This window comes from Leptidea sinapis, chromosome 32, assembly GCF_905404315.1.
Source record: "Leptidea sinapis chromosome 32, ilLepSina1.1, whole genome shotgun sequence".
NCBI lineage: Eukaryota > Metazoa > Arthropoda > Insecta > Lepidoptera > Pieridae > Leptidea > Leptidea sinapis.
Window position 1 is genome coordinate 1422568 of NC_066296.1, and position 12802 is coordinate 1435369.

The following is a 12802-nucleotide window of genomic DNA, read 5'->3' on the forward strand; positions in this document are numbered from 1 at the left end:
ATAAAAGAGCAATTGAAGCTCTAGATCGGACTTTGAAAGACATCAAGAGTAATCCAAATATCATGGGGGGGATGGTGGTACTTTTAGCGGGCGATTTTAGACAGACTTTGCCGGTTATCACTAAAGGCACCCCTGCAGATGAAATAAATGCGTGTTTAAAAGCGTCAACGTTATGGGTGCACGTAAAAACGTTTAGTCTGTCTACAAATATGAGAGTGCAACTACACAATGATGTACAATCTGGACAATATGCTGCTGCTCTTCTTAAAATTGGAGAAGATCGTATTGCAAAGGATGGTAATGGCATGATTACATTGGATCGTGAATTCTGCAATGTTGTGCATAATCCAGATGATCTAAATAACTTCGTCTATAGCGAACTGCTAACTAATATGAGGAATAGAGACTGGTTATGTGAAAGAGCAATTTTAGCGCCGACGAATGAAATGGTGGGACAGATAAACGAGCAAATTATGTCACGCGTGGAAGGTGATATTGTTGAGTTTCTCTCTGTAGACACTGTAATGGAAACATCATACCCTGTAGAATTTCTTAATTCTTTAGAACTGTCGGGAGTACCTTCACACAAACTGAGGCTGAAAGTAGGCGTTCCTGTCCTTTTAATGCGGAATTTAGATGCACCAAGACTGTGTAATGGCACACGGTTGCAAGTGACACACCTCGGTCGCAATATTGTAAAAGCAATCATTATGACTGGAATGGCAAAAGGAGAGAACGTTTTAATCCCCCGTATACCCATAATTCCGACAGATTTGCCATTCCAGTTTAAGAGATTACAGTTTCCGCTGAAAATCGCATTCGCTATGACGATAAATAAAGCTCAGGGGCAAACATTAAAAGTAGCCGGCATTAATTTAGAAAAGAGTTGTTTTTTTCACGGACAATTATACGTGGCTTGCTCACGTGTTTCAAGTCCACAGAATCTCCATGTGTTGGCCAGAGAGGGAAAAACAAAGAACATAGTTTACAAAAATGTACTACAGTAATAAGGCCTCTTATTTTTAGCTTCCTACATTATTATACTACTTACATTAAGTTAGTACTTCCTACGCAGATGATGTTACGGATGTCACACTGTCTAACATCGGGGGTTGGCAGGTAGGTAGTAAGTAGTATTTTAAACCGATTTACATTATTTACTTTTTATATTTACTAAGGAAACATTCGGAGCTATCCATTATGTAGCTTAGGTTGCTTTTGAACAAATTTTGATGTGAAGTTGAGGACTGGAACACGATAGTGGGACATTGTTGCAGGGGGACTTATAGCCGGGAGAAAACAATAAAACTTATGCGGACGAAGTCGCGGGTAAAAGCTAGTCTGAAATAAATGTAAAGGTATGGAAATGTGGGGCTAAAAATATTTTTTTAAAAAGACTCAAGTGCGAAACCATACGGAGTTATAAATTAGTTCACTTCTATTTACTTCTCATTATCACTTTAAATATTATATTATTAATACACATGCCACGTAGCAATTGTTGGTACTTCTTAGTAGCGACTCATTTATTCCATGCACCAAAACGAAATTACATTAAGACTAAATAAAAAACAAGAAAAGCCAATTCGTTCATAGGAAGCCAACCGCTTGACAGTTCGGCCACTACCAGACAAACGTCAAAAATGTGTGAGTCTGTCTCGGGGAATGTTCTGAAATGATGTTTAACCTGATTTCTGCCGCCGAATTCAACCTCGCACGACACGCCACAAATTAGGATATCATCCCCACCATCTTTTCGACTGTTTGACAACTACGGTTAATGTCCCGTCTTGTTGTACGTTTTATTAGTCTCCTCTTCTTCGTCGCATTCTTCATTTCTGAAGGTCATGTCCGTACTTCAAAGTTTTTGTTACGTTGGTCACTAAAGCCTTCCACTCCTTTCGATCCTCGGCTTTTCTTATTGCGGTCGTAAATGGTAGGCCAGTGAGTGTCTTGATGTGGTCCGCCCAGCGGCTAAGCTATCGTCCGCGTTGTATTTTGCCTTCCACCGTGCCAATGACTATCAGTTTGTCTAAATTACTGGGAAGGCGTCGGGCAATGTGGCCAAAATACCCTAAGATTTTTTGATAGCAGATTGAAGAAAATCTAGTGCCAATGCGAAGTTGCTTCAGGATAGATGTTTTCTTGGCCGTCCATGGTATTCGAAGCATCCTTCTCCAACACCACATTTCAAACGCTTCAATCATTTTCCTCATTGCCGCTCGGATTGTCCACGCTTCAGATCCGCAGAGGAAGATTGTGAAGACTAAGGTATTCATGAGTTTCTTTATGGTTGTATTAGAGATCTTCCTGCTTTGCTAAATCCTGATCAGTTTACTCCTAGCGCTTTTGGCTTTTTATTTGTATAAGAATAAATAAAAGGAGTAACATTACCTGCTGTTGAATTTGTTGGGATTCTCTTCTCTCGCGTTGTGGAAGTCGAGACACAGGTCAGCGTCTATACCGATACCAAAGTAGTTGTTCATCACCAGGATCTGGGAGTTGTCCTCGCTCTGGGAACCTATCATCATATTACTGATTAGACATATAATATTTTTATAATACCGGGTTCGAATCCCGCAAGCATTTATATGATGAATATGGATGTTTGTTTCCGAGTCATGGATGTTTAAATGTATTTATGTATGTTTATATGAATTTATGTATGTTTAAGTAAGTTTATTGTATTAAATATATCATTGTCTTGTAACTCATAACACAGGCTATGTATGCTTAACTTGGGGCAAGATAATTTGTGTAAAAAGTGTGTCAATATTATTATTAAATATTAAATATAAATGCAAATGACTATTTTTACTTTTAATAGTTACTCACATAAAATTTTAGCGCTCAGTCATTTTTTTTCCAATTCGTTTTCAATGGCATGTATTTTTATCAAATGTTTTTCGTGCCACTATTTTATGCATTCATAACATCGAATATCAGAAATAGGACGATTAGGATATTTTCATACATTTGGTATATCTCACTATGCACACATTTGGCTGCGAAAGCAATCACTATTCTTAAACGGAAAAACTCAAATGAGTTTATGTATGTACAATAATTGTGTTACCTATAATATGTTATTTGTTAACAAGAAATAAATAAATAAATGCATGGAATTTGTTAAGTTCTATTAAGTTTAGTATTCGTATAGAACTCCTATCTGTTTTCCCAAATCAGTTCAGCTTAAACTCAACTTTTCCTAAATGATGGTCGATGATAAAAATAGCTCTGACATTAATAAATTTTGGACTAAATTAAGTTTTGAGATTAGACCAACTGATCACTAGTAACTAACCAGGAAGCTGTTTAGATAATTCTTTAGGTTCGTCCTGTTTATCTTCGGGATGGAACACCACGGTCCACCGATCCAGACGTATCTCCTCCGCGTCGATGACATCACGCAGCAGAGACAGAGGGTCCTCGCATCCAGTGTACCCTGACCCCCACCGGAGAACTCGCGCTAAGTCGTTGCCTGTCGACAAAGGGTCATATTAAACAGCTAAAAGTTTTTTTTAACAAATGCGTGCAGTCACCATGGTCACCATCCAATCATCGCCGCCCAGACTTTTTTTAAACATCACAGTATTCACAAGAGGATTCATCAGGAAGATGCAGGAATTTTAAAAGACACCATAAGGTATTGGTTTCGAAACACCGCTCAAAGAATTTCATCTACAGTTTAGTTGTACGTAAAAAAAAATTCCTTGACAAGCGGACTCTGCTGCTCATTTCGTGATGAGGATTATATTTGTAAGTTCGCAACGATGCTGGAATTTGATGTCAGAAATCCACTGAAAAAGTTCCCAACTCGGTGCGCAAGGCTTATAAACAAAATGTGAAAAATGTTGCTACATATGTTTAGAAAATATTAACTGATGCCATAATTTATGCATGATGTGGTATTCGAACTTATTGCAAAAGATTTATAACTGGAGGCAATCATAGGTATATTTACCATCTGGGAAGGGAAGAAAATTACTTAAAAATATTCAAAATTATTTCGTTTTAAAGCAATATTTTAGTATAGTCTTAGCGCTACTAAGTTAAGGCTATTTATATGTTTGCTATTAATGTTTGGTAAAGCCAAAAAATTAGAAACTTGCAAGACAGCTATGGAGAGAAGCATGCTGAATTTATGGAAATCAGACTTAGTACAAAACAAAGTCACCAGAACTCACACTAAGACTAATAAAATGTTACAACTAGAATATGGAAACTTAAATGGTAATGGACAGGACATACAGTAAAGGCCATCAAAAAGTGGAGTACCCTAGAAATAGAAATGGAGGGCAATGCTGGACAATCAAACGAAGTTGTCGACGTCATCGACTCAGCAAAGTCGTTAACCTAATTTTGCAATTTGTAAATATAAATTCTACGGCTGAATAAAGGCTATTATTATTATATGTTTGGTATATGGTAGCTGAAAATGATGTTACCAGTTCCAAGTGGTACGATGGCGCAGGGAGGGTTGGAGCACTGCGAGTCCTGGCCCACGTTGTCCAGACACTGCAGCACCCAGCCGATAGTGCCGTCTCCGCCGCACACCAGGATCTTGTAGTTGGGAATGTGCCGGAACACGTACAGTCTACAAAAATATCTGGACTGAAGATGATTTTCAATTACGACATCATCTGCACCTTTGTGTCAATATGATCTAAGGAGATACAAACTGGCCTAAGGGTATAAACTGCGTTAAGCGTGCCTCTCGCGTGTCCATACAAAAACGACCCGCGCGTGCCCATGCGCGTGCACACGCTCGTGAGCCCGTCGCGTGATACTTCCGTGCAATGGGGCACGCATGCACGCGACGTGATCACGCATCACGTTGGACGGGTCCACGCGCGAAGCCCGCTAGCGGGTGCACGCGCGTGCTTGTTCAGTTGACAGCGCTATCTCGAACCGACCGCACGCGCGTGCCCGGCCCATAACAAAAAATGACAAATTTTGATACAGAAAGGGTAATTGTTGAAGTTCAGTGTCGTCCTGCCATATGGGACCAATCAAGCGAAATATTTAAAGACCGGGACGCTAAATCAAAAGCATGGCTAGACATTTGTAAAGTACTGTTTGAAAATTTTGATGACTGGAGTGAAGCAGAAAAAAACATACAAGGTAAGTACCTACACTCTTTTTTTATTTTATAATAACGTAGGTTAGGTAAACTATTCTTTGCGCCTAATTTTTATTTTTAATAATCTATGCAATTAGTTATATATAATTAGTTATTTCAATTGTATTTGTGTCAATTAAATGTTTTCAACAATTAATCCAACTATAAAATTAAAACTCGGAATATTTACAATAATTTACCTATGTAAATATAAAATCATGCTTATATTCAAAACTAGTGCAGAGATACTGCGTATTTCTGAACATTGTGAAATTCGTGTGAACAATGTCCCATAATATTGGTATGGTTTTATATAATTATTGCTCGATAAATTCCAAAGTTCTTTCTTTCGGCCACGCGGTCGCCGCCATTTTGCGCGTCACGAGACAACCAGTATGTTCACGACTGCGAGCTTCACACTACTTCACACTATCGGTGTATTTAGGGTTCAAAATCATTTTAGGGCAGAAACAGTGGATCGGTAGGTAAATAAATAAAACAATTATCAACTAAAATATTTATTATATTGGTTTTAGAATTGGGCTAGTAACTTTGTAAAATAAGCGTGCGTTTTGTAGTTTTGTAGGTTTTTCTTTGACATCTCTCAACTTTAGTTTACAACAATCTAAGTTATTTGGTTACATCCTATGATTTTATATAACTAGATTAGTTATACGCCCGCTTTCAAAGGCAAGAGCAATGGAAGGTAATTGCCTACCATGCAGTTAGTCACGCTCCAATCGGTGTCGCGTCTACATGTGTTTGAGTACCAATAATATTTTAGTAAAAAAGATGCCTACTTGTGTTTTTAGACACTGTACAAACTACACATCACTGGATGTGTAATGAAAGAAAAAAAGTTTCATTTTATGCGTAATTACATAACATTTTACCTATTTAATGTAAGAATACTGAATTTCTTATAATTTTCGACTGTCATGGCGGCGCAACTGGTTACATCCGATGAATTTAACAAATAAAATCATTAGGTATAAAATGTCTGCTATGCTGCTGTCAAAATATGCCTGCTATGTTAATAAAAAATGTGTGGTAAAAAACCGTGAAAATTCAATTATTGAATGTACATAAATTATAAAAAAGCCTTCAATAAATACTGCGATCTTGCCATGACAGCTGTCCGTCTGCAACGAAATAATCTGCGAAGCTATCGCGTAATGTATACGAATCTCTGTGGGTATTTCCAATTAACCCCCGAACTGAACGTATATGGTCTGGTATAATGACAATATCATGAAAGTCATTAATTTGACTTCTTGATCTTATAAAATTATGCAAAATACAAATTGTTTTAAGAAAACAAATTGCTTTGTCTTTTCCAACGTTCAATGGACGATGGAGTATGCGAAATTTATTAGCCATGATACCAAATGTACACTCAATATAACGTCGCGCTCTCGTTAACCTATAATTGAATATTTTTTTTTTGTAGTTTAAATCGAGAGCTCGAGCATATGGCCGCATGACATGGCTAGATAACCCAAATGCTTCATCTCCTACAATAATATAGGGCAAAGCTGCGGTTGCAGCAATGTTGGTTGGTTTATCATTGTGTATTACGGGCAATGCTTTGGCAGGAGGAATATCTATTAAGTCATTGTTGATTTGTTCGTACAATCGGCTTTGTGTGAAAATTGCGGAGTCAGATTCTTTACCCTGCACTCCCACGTTTATATAGGTAAACTCATAGTTGGCGTTACACATTGCAAGCAGTACAATAGAATAGTAATGCTTATAGTTGTAATAGAGGGAACCACTATGTGGAGGTCTTATAATGCGTATATGTTTTCCGTCTATTGCACCTATGCAGTTAGGAAACTGGGCTTGCGTTAAAAAACCTTTTTCAGTCTCTACCCATAGCGCACGGGAAAATTTTGGTATACATTCTTCCTTTAACCTTTCAATTATAATTTGACAAACTTCTGTTACTATTTTTCTGACCGTGGTTAGTCCTGTCTGATACGCCAGATGAATATCGACGAAGGTATGTCCACTAACTAAATATCTGTAATAAAATAAAATACCTGTGTTATTGTTTCAGTGAAAAAGCTGCAGCAAAGATGGAAAACTGCAAGAGACACTTATATAAGAGTGAGGTCTACTAAAAAAAAACTTAAATCAGGCTCCGGTTCCAGGGCAAATAAAACATACGTTTACTATAACATGCTGTCATTTTTAGATTCAAACTCGAATACTCAAGGAGAAGAATCGGCAGACAATTTTAATCAGTCAGTAGAGCAAAACGCGTCACCGAGAACTTCACAAAATAATACGATTATTGAAGAAGATTTGATTAATGTACCTAGCACCAGCTCCAGCGTTACCAAAGAAACACGATCTTCCAAGAAACGTAAGTGCGAATCGCCAACTGATTTCGAATTAGAGTTGTTAAATTACGTGAAGAATAACACTGCAGATAATATGGACGAAGACTTGAATTTTTTTAAGTCATTATTACCAACTGTAAAAAAATTGAGTTGCTTTAAAAAATTATTATTTCGTACGAAAGTATTACAAGCTTTAATTGATATTGAAAAAGAAATGATTATTACCATTGATGACCTTTCATTAACGCAAAATACGGTAACGAATGATTTAGAATCCTTAAATGTAAGATCAGATACGAACAATGAATAAATAGGTAACAAGAAAGACTTTGAAGATTTGATTAAGACTGTTTAATTATTAAGAACAAAAGAAAGAGAAGAACATGAAGAACTATTTAAGTTAGTAAAAAGCGCAATTTTATATTTATATTTTTCTGGTCTCATGTGCAATTATTATGATATACAAGGGCATTCGCCAAAAGTTTACAAGCCTTGAGGTGTCATGTTCATAAGGAAAGAAACGGGGTCGATTCGGACACTTTTATCTTAAACCCTATTTTGGGGTCAAATAAAAAAGTGTATCAATAGACCCCTTTTTTACTTAATGGACCTTTTTTTTGAACCTACTCATAACATTGCTCCTTCATATGTCCTCTTCTTAAATTTAATCTTTTATGTAGTAAACTGTGATTATGATTGTGATGATAAATAAGAATTTAAAATAATATTAGTACCCGATCTAGTAATAGAAGGGAATAATTAATAAGGGAAATATTCATATGTAAAAACTTGCAATCAATATGCGTCATTATAATTAATACTTTGTAAGGTAGGTATATTATTATAATTAAGACATTTAGACTTATTGTACTGTTTTAACTGTTATTGTGTTTTTTTATTTTAAACTTGAACCTGTGATTTTATTAGTGTATTTCAAATGAATAATCAATGACTAATTGTAACGTAGCGTTTATGCAAGACACTGTGATGACTGTTGTGATTAAGTATATAAAAAAATAAGTGAATAAGTAGGTATAGATAAAAAAAAACGAAAAAGATAAAACTGTGTAATTTAGAAATAACAAAATATAATTAATAAATATAAGAAACTGTGATTAATATGATGATTAATAAGTGTGCGGTTATGTGTTTCGGTCCGTGAACCACATCAAGAAAAACATTTTAAGCCATATTCAGGTGTCACTGCCGAAACAATAAGAACTTCTTCTTCTTTCTTGCTTGATGTGGCTAAACAGTAATGTGACTTACATAAATTGGCAAAAAATATGAGTGTTCTAAACTTTTGTTAAATAATGACTGTTTTTTTACATGAATAAAGATGATTATTAATATCGAAATGTCTTTACTTACCGCAATGTCATTGCAAATCGTTCCATTGGTGATACGATTGACGTAGATTTCAATCGTAGATTGTTAGTCTTCAAATAGGGCTCCAGTTTTGAATATAATTCATCATAGACTTGTAATGAAACTTTAAAATATTTGAAAAAAAACCTTTCATTTTTTCTTAATATACCAAACTTCACCACGAATTCCCCGCACAGTAACCTAGATTCAACGAACGGGCTTACTGGCTGGCGTCTTTTTTTGGCAATTCGTCGTCGCCGTCGTCTTGATAAATAATACAACATTAATTTATCCATTATTACTTATTCGACTGTACACCTCCAACGTCAAAATTGTACTGAGAAAACTGCGTACGCGGATGCACGCGCCGATGCCCGCGCATAAGCACGCGAACGTGCTCACGTGCGTGCACCAGAAGCGTGGCCCGCGACGTGCTCACGTGCGTGCACACGCTTAACGCAGTTTATGCCCTAAGGTGTACCGTAATGCGATACGACCCGATCACATCACACTGTTTAAAGGTATATATTTCCTCAAAATTGATTCCTTTAGAATTTTTTTTATGTCACTTCTAACACTACCACCGATTTGGAAATACATGGTGCTCTGAGAGAGCAGAAGCGGCGCAAGAAACTCTCTCAGCATTCTTTTTTGAGCTCTTTTTAATAAAATATACGATAATGTACTGTAAATAACTTAGATATTCAGCTGTACCAGTGCCTATACGGATCTGTATACTTAGAACTATTTAGGTTTCTTTATAGTCCTTAGGTATACTTATTATAGAAAATTTAAACTTTACAAAGTACACATTTTGAATTATAACAAAAATATGTCAAAATTTTTAAAACATTTTTGAACCACCAGAACAAACTTAACCATTACAATGCGATGCAGCGCAGGATTCTTGATGTAAATGCAAAATTATGTGCAGCCCGGCGACCGATTGTGACCGTTTTGTGAGACAAGATGCTAAGTTAAGATGTTAAGTCTCACTAGCCTGGTTAGTTCATGAGTTACGGCCACAATAGAACAGTAACGTCAGTAAGTCTCCTTGAAAATTATATCTAGTCTAAGCGGAGCGTTAGGGTTGGTACATACAAAAAGATTGACGACAATTTCGCCGCGGCGAAGCTATTTTAACTCGGACAGCGATCAGTCTCGGCGGTTTTGTCTTCCCAAGATTGCTTAGCGGCCGTGTAAATCGTGTGTATGTGTGCGTGTGTCGACTCAGACGCTCTTATACGAAGTTAAAGTACTGTTCTATTACTGCATTGTGCTATGGCGCCCTTCAAGTCGAAATATTGTTTGCACCCTTCTCTTGGCGGCGGAAAAAGGCGACGCTGCCTTACCCAGCCAGCCCGCTTCCTGTGCTAACAAGCCAGATGATGGACTAAACTGATTACATAAATATGAATGTTCGTTCTCTTTAAGTTCTGAAACCATTGATCAGTTTGTGATGACTAAGTATTCTGGAACTCCCGCGACGGTTCCTGCCCCAAAAAAACTATAAATAAATGACATTTGTTTTACTCCTTCCTTCCTTCGTGCTTAACGTGGGATTGCAACGAATCCTGGGTAAATCTTATAATTAATAAAACTCCAGATAATATGAAGTAGTCTTACCCTGGCAATGGACCGCCGTTTTCGAGATCAAAGACTTGGTAAGGATTGAGAAGTTTCCGGAAGGATGAGATGAGTTCCAGGCCCTGGCAGCCTCCAGATTTGACGTTCACGAAGACCAGTAGCGGCTTCACGTCTGCAGGAACCATTGAGGGTTCGATACTTGGTAGTAACATAACTGTAAAAAGATTTATTCATTGATACGATAAAGTACATTATTATTGTTTAAAAAAAACACAATCCATTCATTTATATCCCAAGTTTTTTGTGTTTTGTGGCTTGGAAATGAGTATTTTTATCCACAATTATCTCAGAGCTACGCAGAGGTTGCAGATTCTTCATTATCCATACATAGATTTGATCTGAATTATTCTTATAAATCCATTAATAGTGAAATGCAATCCAAATTAATTTAATGTGCGGTATATAAATACGTGAATTTGAACATATGTCTTGTAGTATCAACATGGAAACAAGGCCCAAGTAATAAATTTTAATATTTGTTAAGTGGAACAAAAATATCTGACAACCTCTCTGTGAACAGGTACTCCTTATGAATGGAGAGAAAATGAAAGAATGCTATAGTGATAAGACAAAATCAAGTTCAAACGCTTTACTACAAATTCCTCTCAAGGTTCATGAACACCTAAATTTTGAGCACCACTTCGGTTGTGCTTGATAAGATGTAAAGTCCCAGTAATTGCCCTGGGGAAAAGGCGTCCCATCCAACCGTCTTCCTGTGCCAAAGAGTGGAGTGCAGACTCATAAAGCCTGACCAAGGTGTAGTCCATTGTCGGTATTTCACCTCTAGGTTATTCATTCAAATACTTATTTGTCCAAATAACTACTTATCCATTCTTGCAATATTGATCAGCCTCGCCCACTTTTAGAATGGTGCTTCTATGAGTTTAGTCTTTGCCTTTCAGACTATCCCAACATTATAATGTCTATTACTCGGCTAAGTCGAGTAGTAAGTCTTTTGTGGGGCGATGTATATGCTTTTACAACAAGATCCCAGATAATGTTCAAAACAAATGTATTACGAAATTCAAAAGAATTGTAAAAAAACGTTTATGTCGTAAATGTTACTATGACATAAATGGCTTTCTTAATGATGCCACAGATTGGGAATGGAGTGACCGTCCTCAGGCTATTAAATAATCAGTTTAATTGTACGATACTACCTTGTAAACATTTGTTTACGCTGAGTTTGTTGCGTTTTCATCAAGTCTGAGCTATTCTTTTTGGAATGGGTGGTAGTTTTTGACTTTCAATAAGTGATGCCATATCCTATTTTCAATAAAAATATTTGAATTTGAATTATTCCTCTCTCTTTATCTCTCTGTTCTACTCAAAACCTCAAGAACGTTTAAGTAGGTATAGACTTACCTAATAAATGCTTATCTTCATATTTGGCTTCTCTGAGCGCGTAGAGCGCGCGGACTGCCTTGCTGGCGTCCTCGTAAGTGATCACCATGGACCCATACTCGTAGTAGATGGGCCCGATGGATGTAAACTTGTTCTCTGTCGACGAAATACATACTGTAAACTACTAGATACTATATTGTTTACAGAGAGATCATCATACTCTTTGAAAAACAAGTATAAGATTATGGCAAAACCTGCTCTAGCTATGAGGCAGAATATGTAACTCTGATATTGAATATCTAAGCCAAGATATGATACAGGGATTAATGTAGGTATTAAAGACCTTGTTAGTCGGACATACTCATCAAATTAAAATTGCTTAAGGTATTCATTAATTAGGATAATGTATTAGGTATATTATAGCTTAGATTATGGATTGATTGCGCTCCAACATGGTACAGCAGGCGTAGTCGAAAGTGTGGCAACTTATACTACGTCCTGATAAACATTGCTTATAATTGTCAGTAAAATGCCGGGTTTCGTAACAAAACTTTGTAAAAATACAAGAAATAAGAAAAACATTGGGATCACATATTATCAGTATTTTGTATTTGTTAAGTTCAGCCAATTATTGCCAGTGAGGGACTCGGTGGACCAGCAGGCCATTTTATTCTATTCAACGAACCCACCAGTGCCAAGGAATTCGACGAGTATGTTCTCGTAGTTCCTCTCGGAGAGGCCTGGAGGCAGGGAGGCGACGAACAGCGCCAGCGTGGGTCCGTGGGGGTCTCGCCGCGGCTGCAGGTAGAACCTCGCCAGCTCCATGCGCCGCACCGACTCCCTCGCCAGCCGCACCAGGATGCGCCAGGGACGCTCGTCTTCCTCCAACACTCGTTCAGATACTGGGGACAATGTTACATCAGTGTTCGGCTGGTATGGATAGTTATGGAAAAGGAGGACAAACCAACTAGGGGGT

At 37.2% G+C, this 12802-nt stretch overlaps 3 protein-coding genes across 5 annotated transcripts in view; 1 reads left to right on the forward strand and 2 right to left on the reverse strand.

Annotated features, from left to right (window-relative positions):
• LOC126974339 (diacylglycerol kinase theta) overlaps window positions 1-12802 on the reverse strand; it is a 73445-nt gene that overhangs the window by 11329 nt on the left and 49314 nt on the right. For all 3 annotated transcript variants that reach the window (XM_050821796.1, XM_050821797.1, XM_050821798.1), the window contains exons 9-14: window positions 12516-12728; window positions 11848-11982; window positions 10462-10636; window positions 4449-4597; window positions 3305-3481; window positions 2395-2521 (exon numbers count right to left, since the gene is read on the reverse strand). In XM_050821796.1, coding sequence (XP_050677753.1) covers window positions 2395-2521; window positions 3305-3481; window positions 4449-4597; window positions 10462-10636; window positions 11848-11982; window positions 12516-12728 — 976 coding nt within the window. The remainder of the gene's footprint in view (window positions 1-2394; window positions 2522-3304; window positions 3482-4448; window positions 4598-10461; window positions 10637-11847; window positions 11983-12515; window positions 12729-12802) is intronic.
• On the forward strand, window positions 4720-8844 carry LOC126974356 (uncharacterized). Its single transcript, XM_050821820.1, has 2 exons — window positions 4720-5124; window positions 7182-8844. Exons 1-2 carry the CDS (start codon window positions 4947-4949, stop codon window positions 7775-7777), a joined length of 774 nt encoding a protein of 257 aa, XP_050677777.1. The 5' UTR covers window positions 4720-4946; the 3' UTR covers window positions 7778-8844.
• LOC126974348 (uncharacterized) lies at window positions 5625-9131 on the reverse strand. The gene is made up of 2 exons (XM_050821810.1): window positions 8839-9131; window positions 5625-7145 (listed from the first exon to the last, which is right to left on the reverse strand). Exons 1-2 carry the CDS (start codon window positions 9129-9131, stop codon window positions 6227-6229), a joined length of 1212 nt encoding a protein of 403 aa, XP_050677767.1. The 3' UTR covers window positions 5625-6226.

Coding starts and splice junctions, on each gene's coding strand:
- LOC126974356 (XM_050821820.1), top strand. CDS start 4,947: ATGACAAATTTTGATACAGAAAGGGTAATTGTTGAAGTTCAGTGTCGT. Junction 5,125..7,181: donor AGCAGAAAAAAACATACAAG/GTAAGTACCTAC, acceptor TTATTGTTTCAG/TGAAAAAGCTGCAGCAAAGA.
- LOC126974348 (XM_050821810.1), bottom strand. CDS start 9,131: ATGGATAAATTAATGTTGTATTATTTATCAAGACGACGGCGACGACGA. Junction 7,146..8,838: donor CGATTTGCAATGACATTGCG/GTAAGTAAAGAC, acceptor ATTTTATTACAG/ATATTTAGTTAGTGGACATA.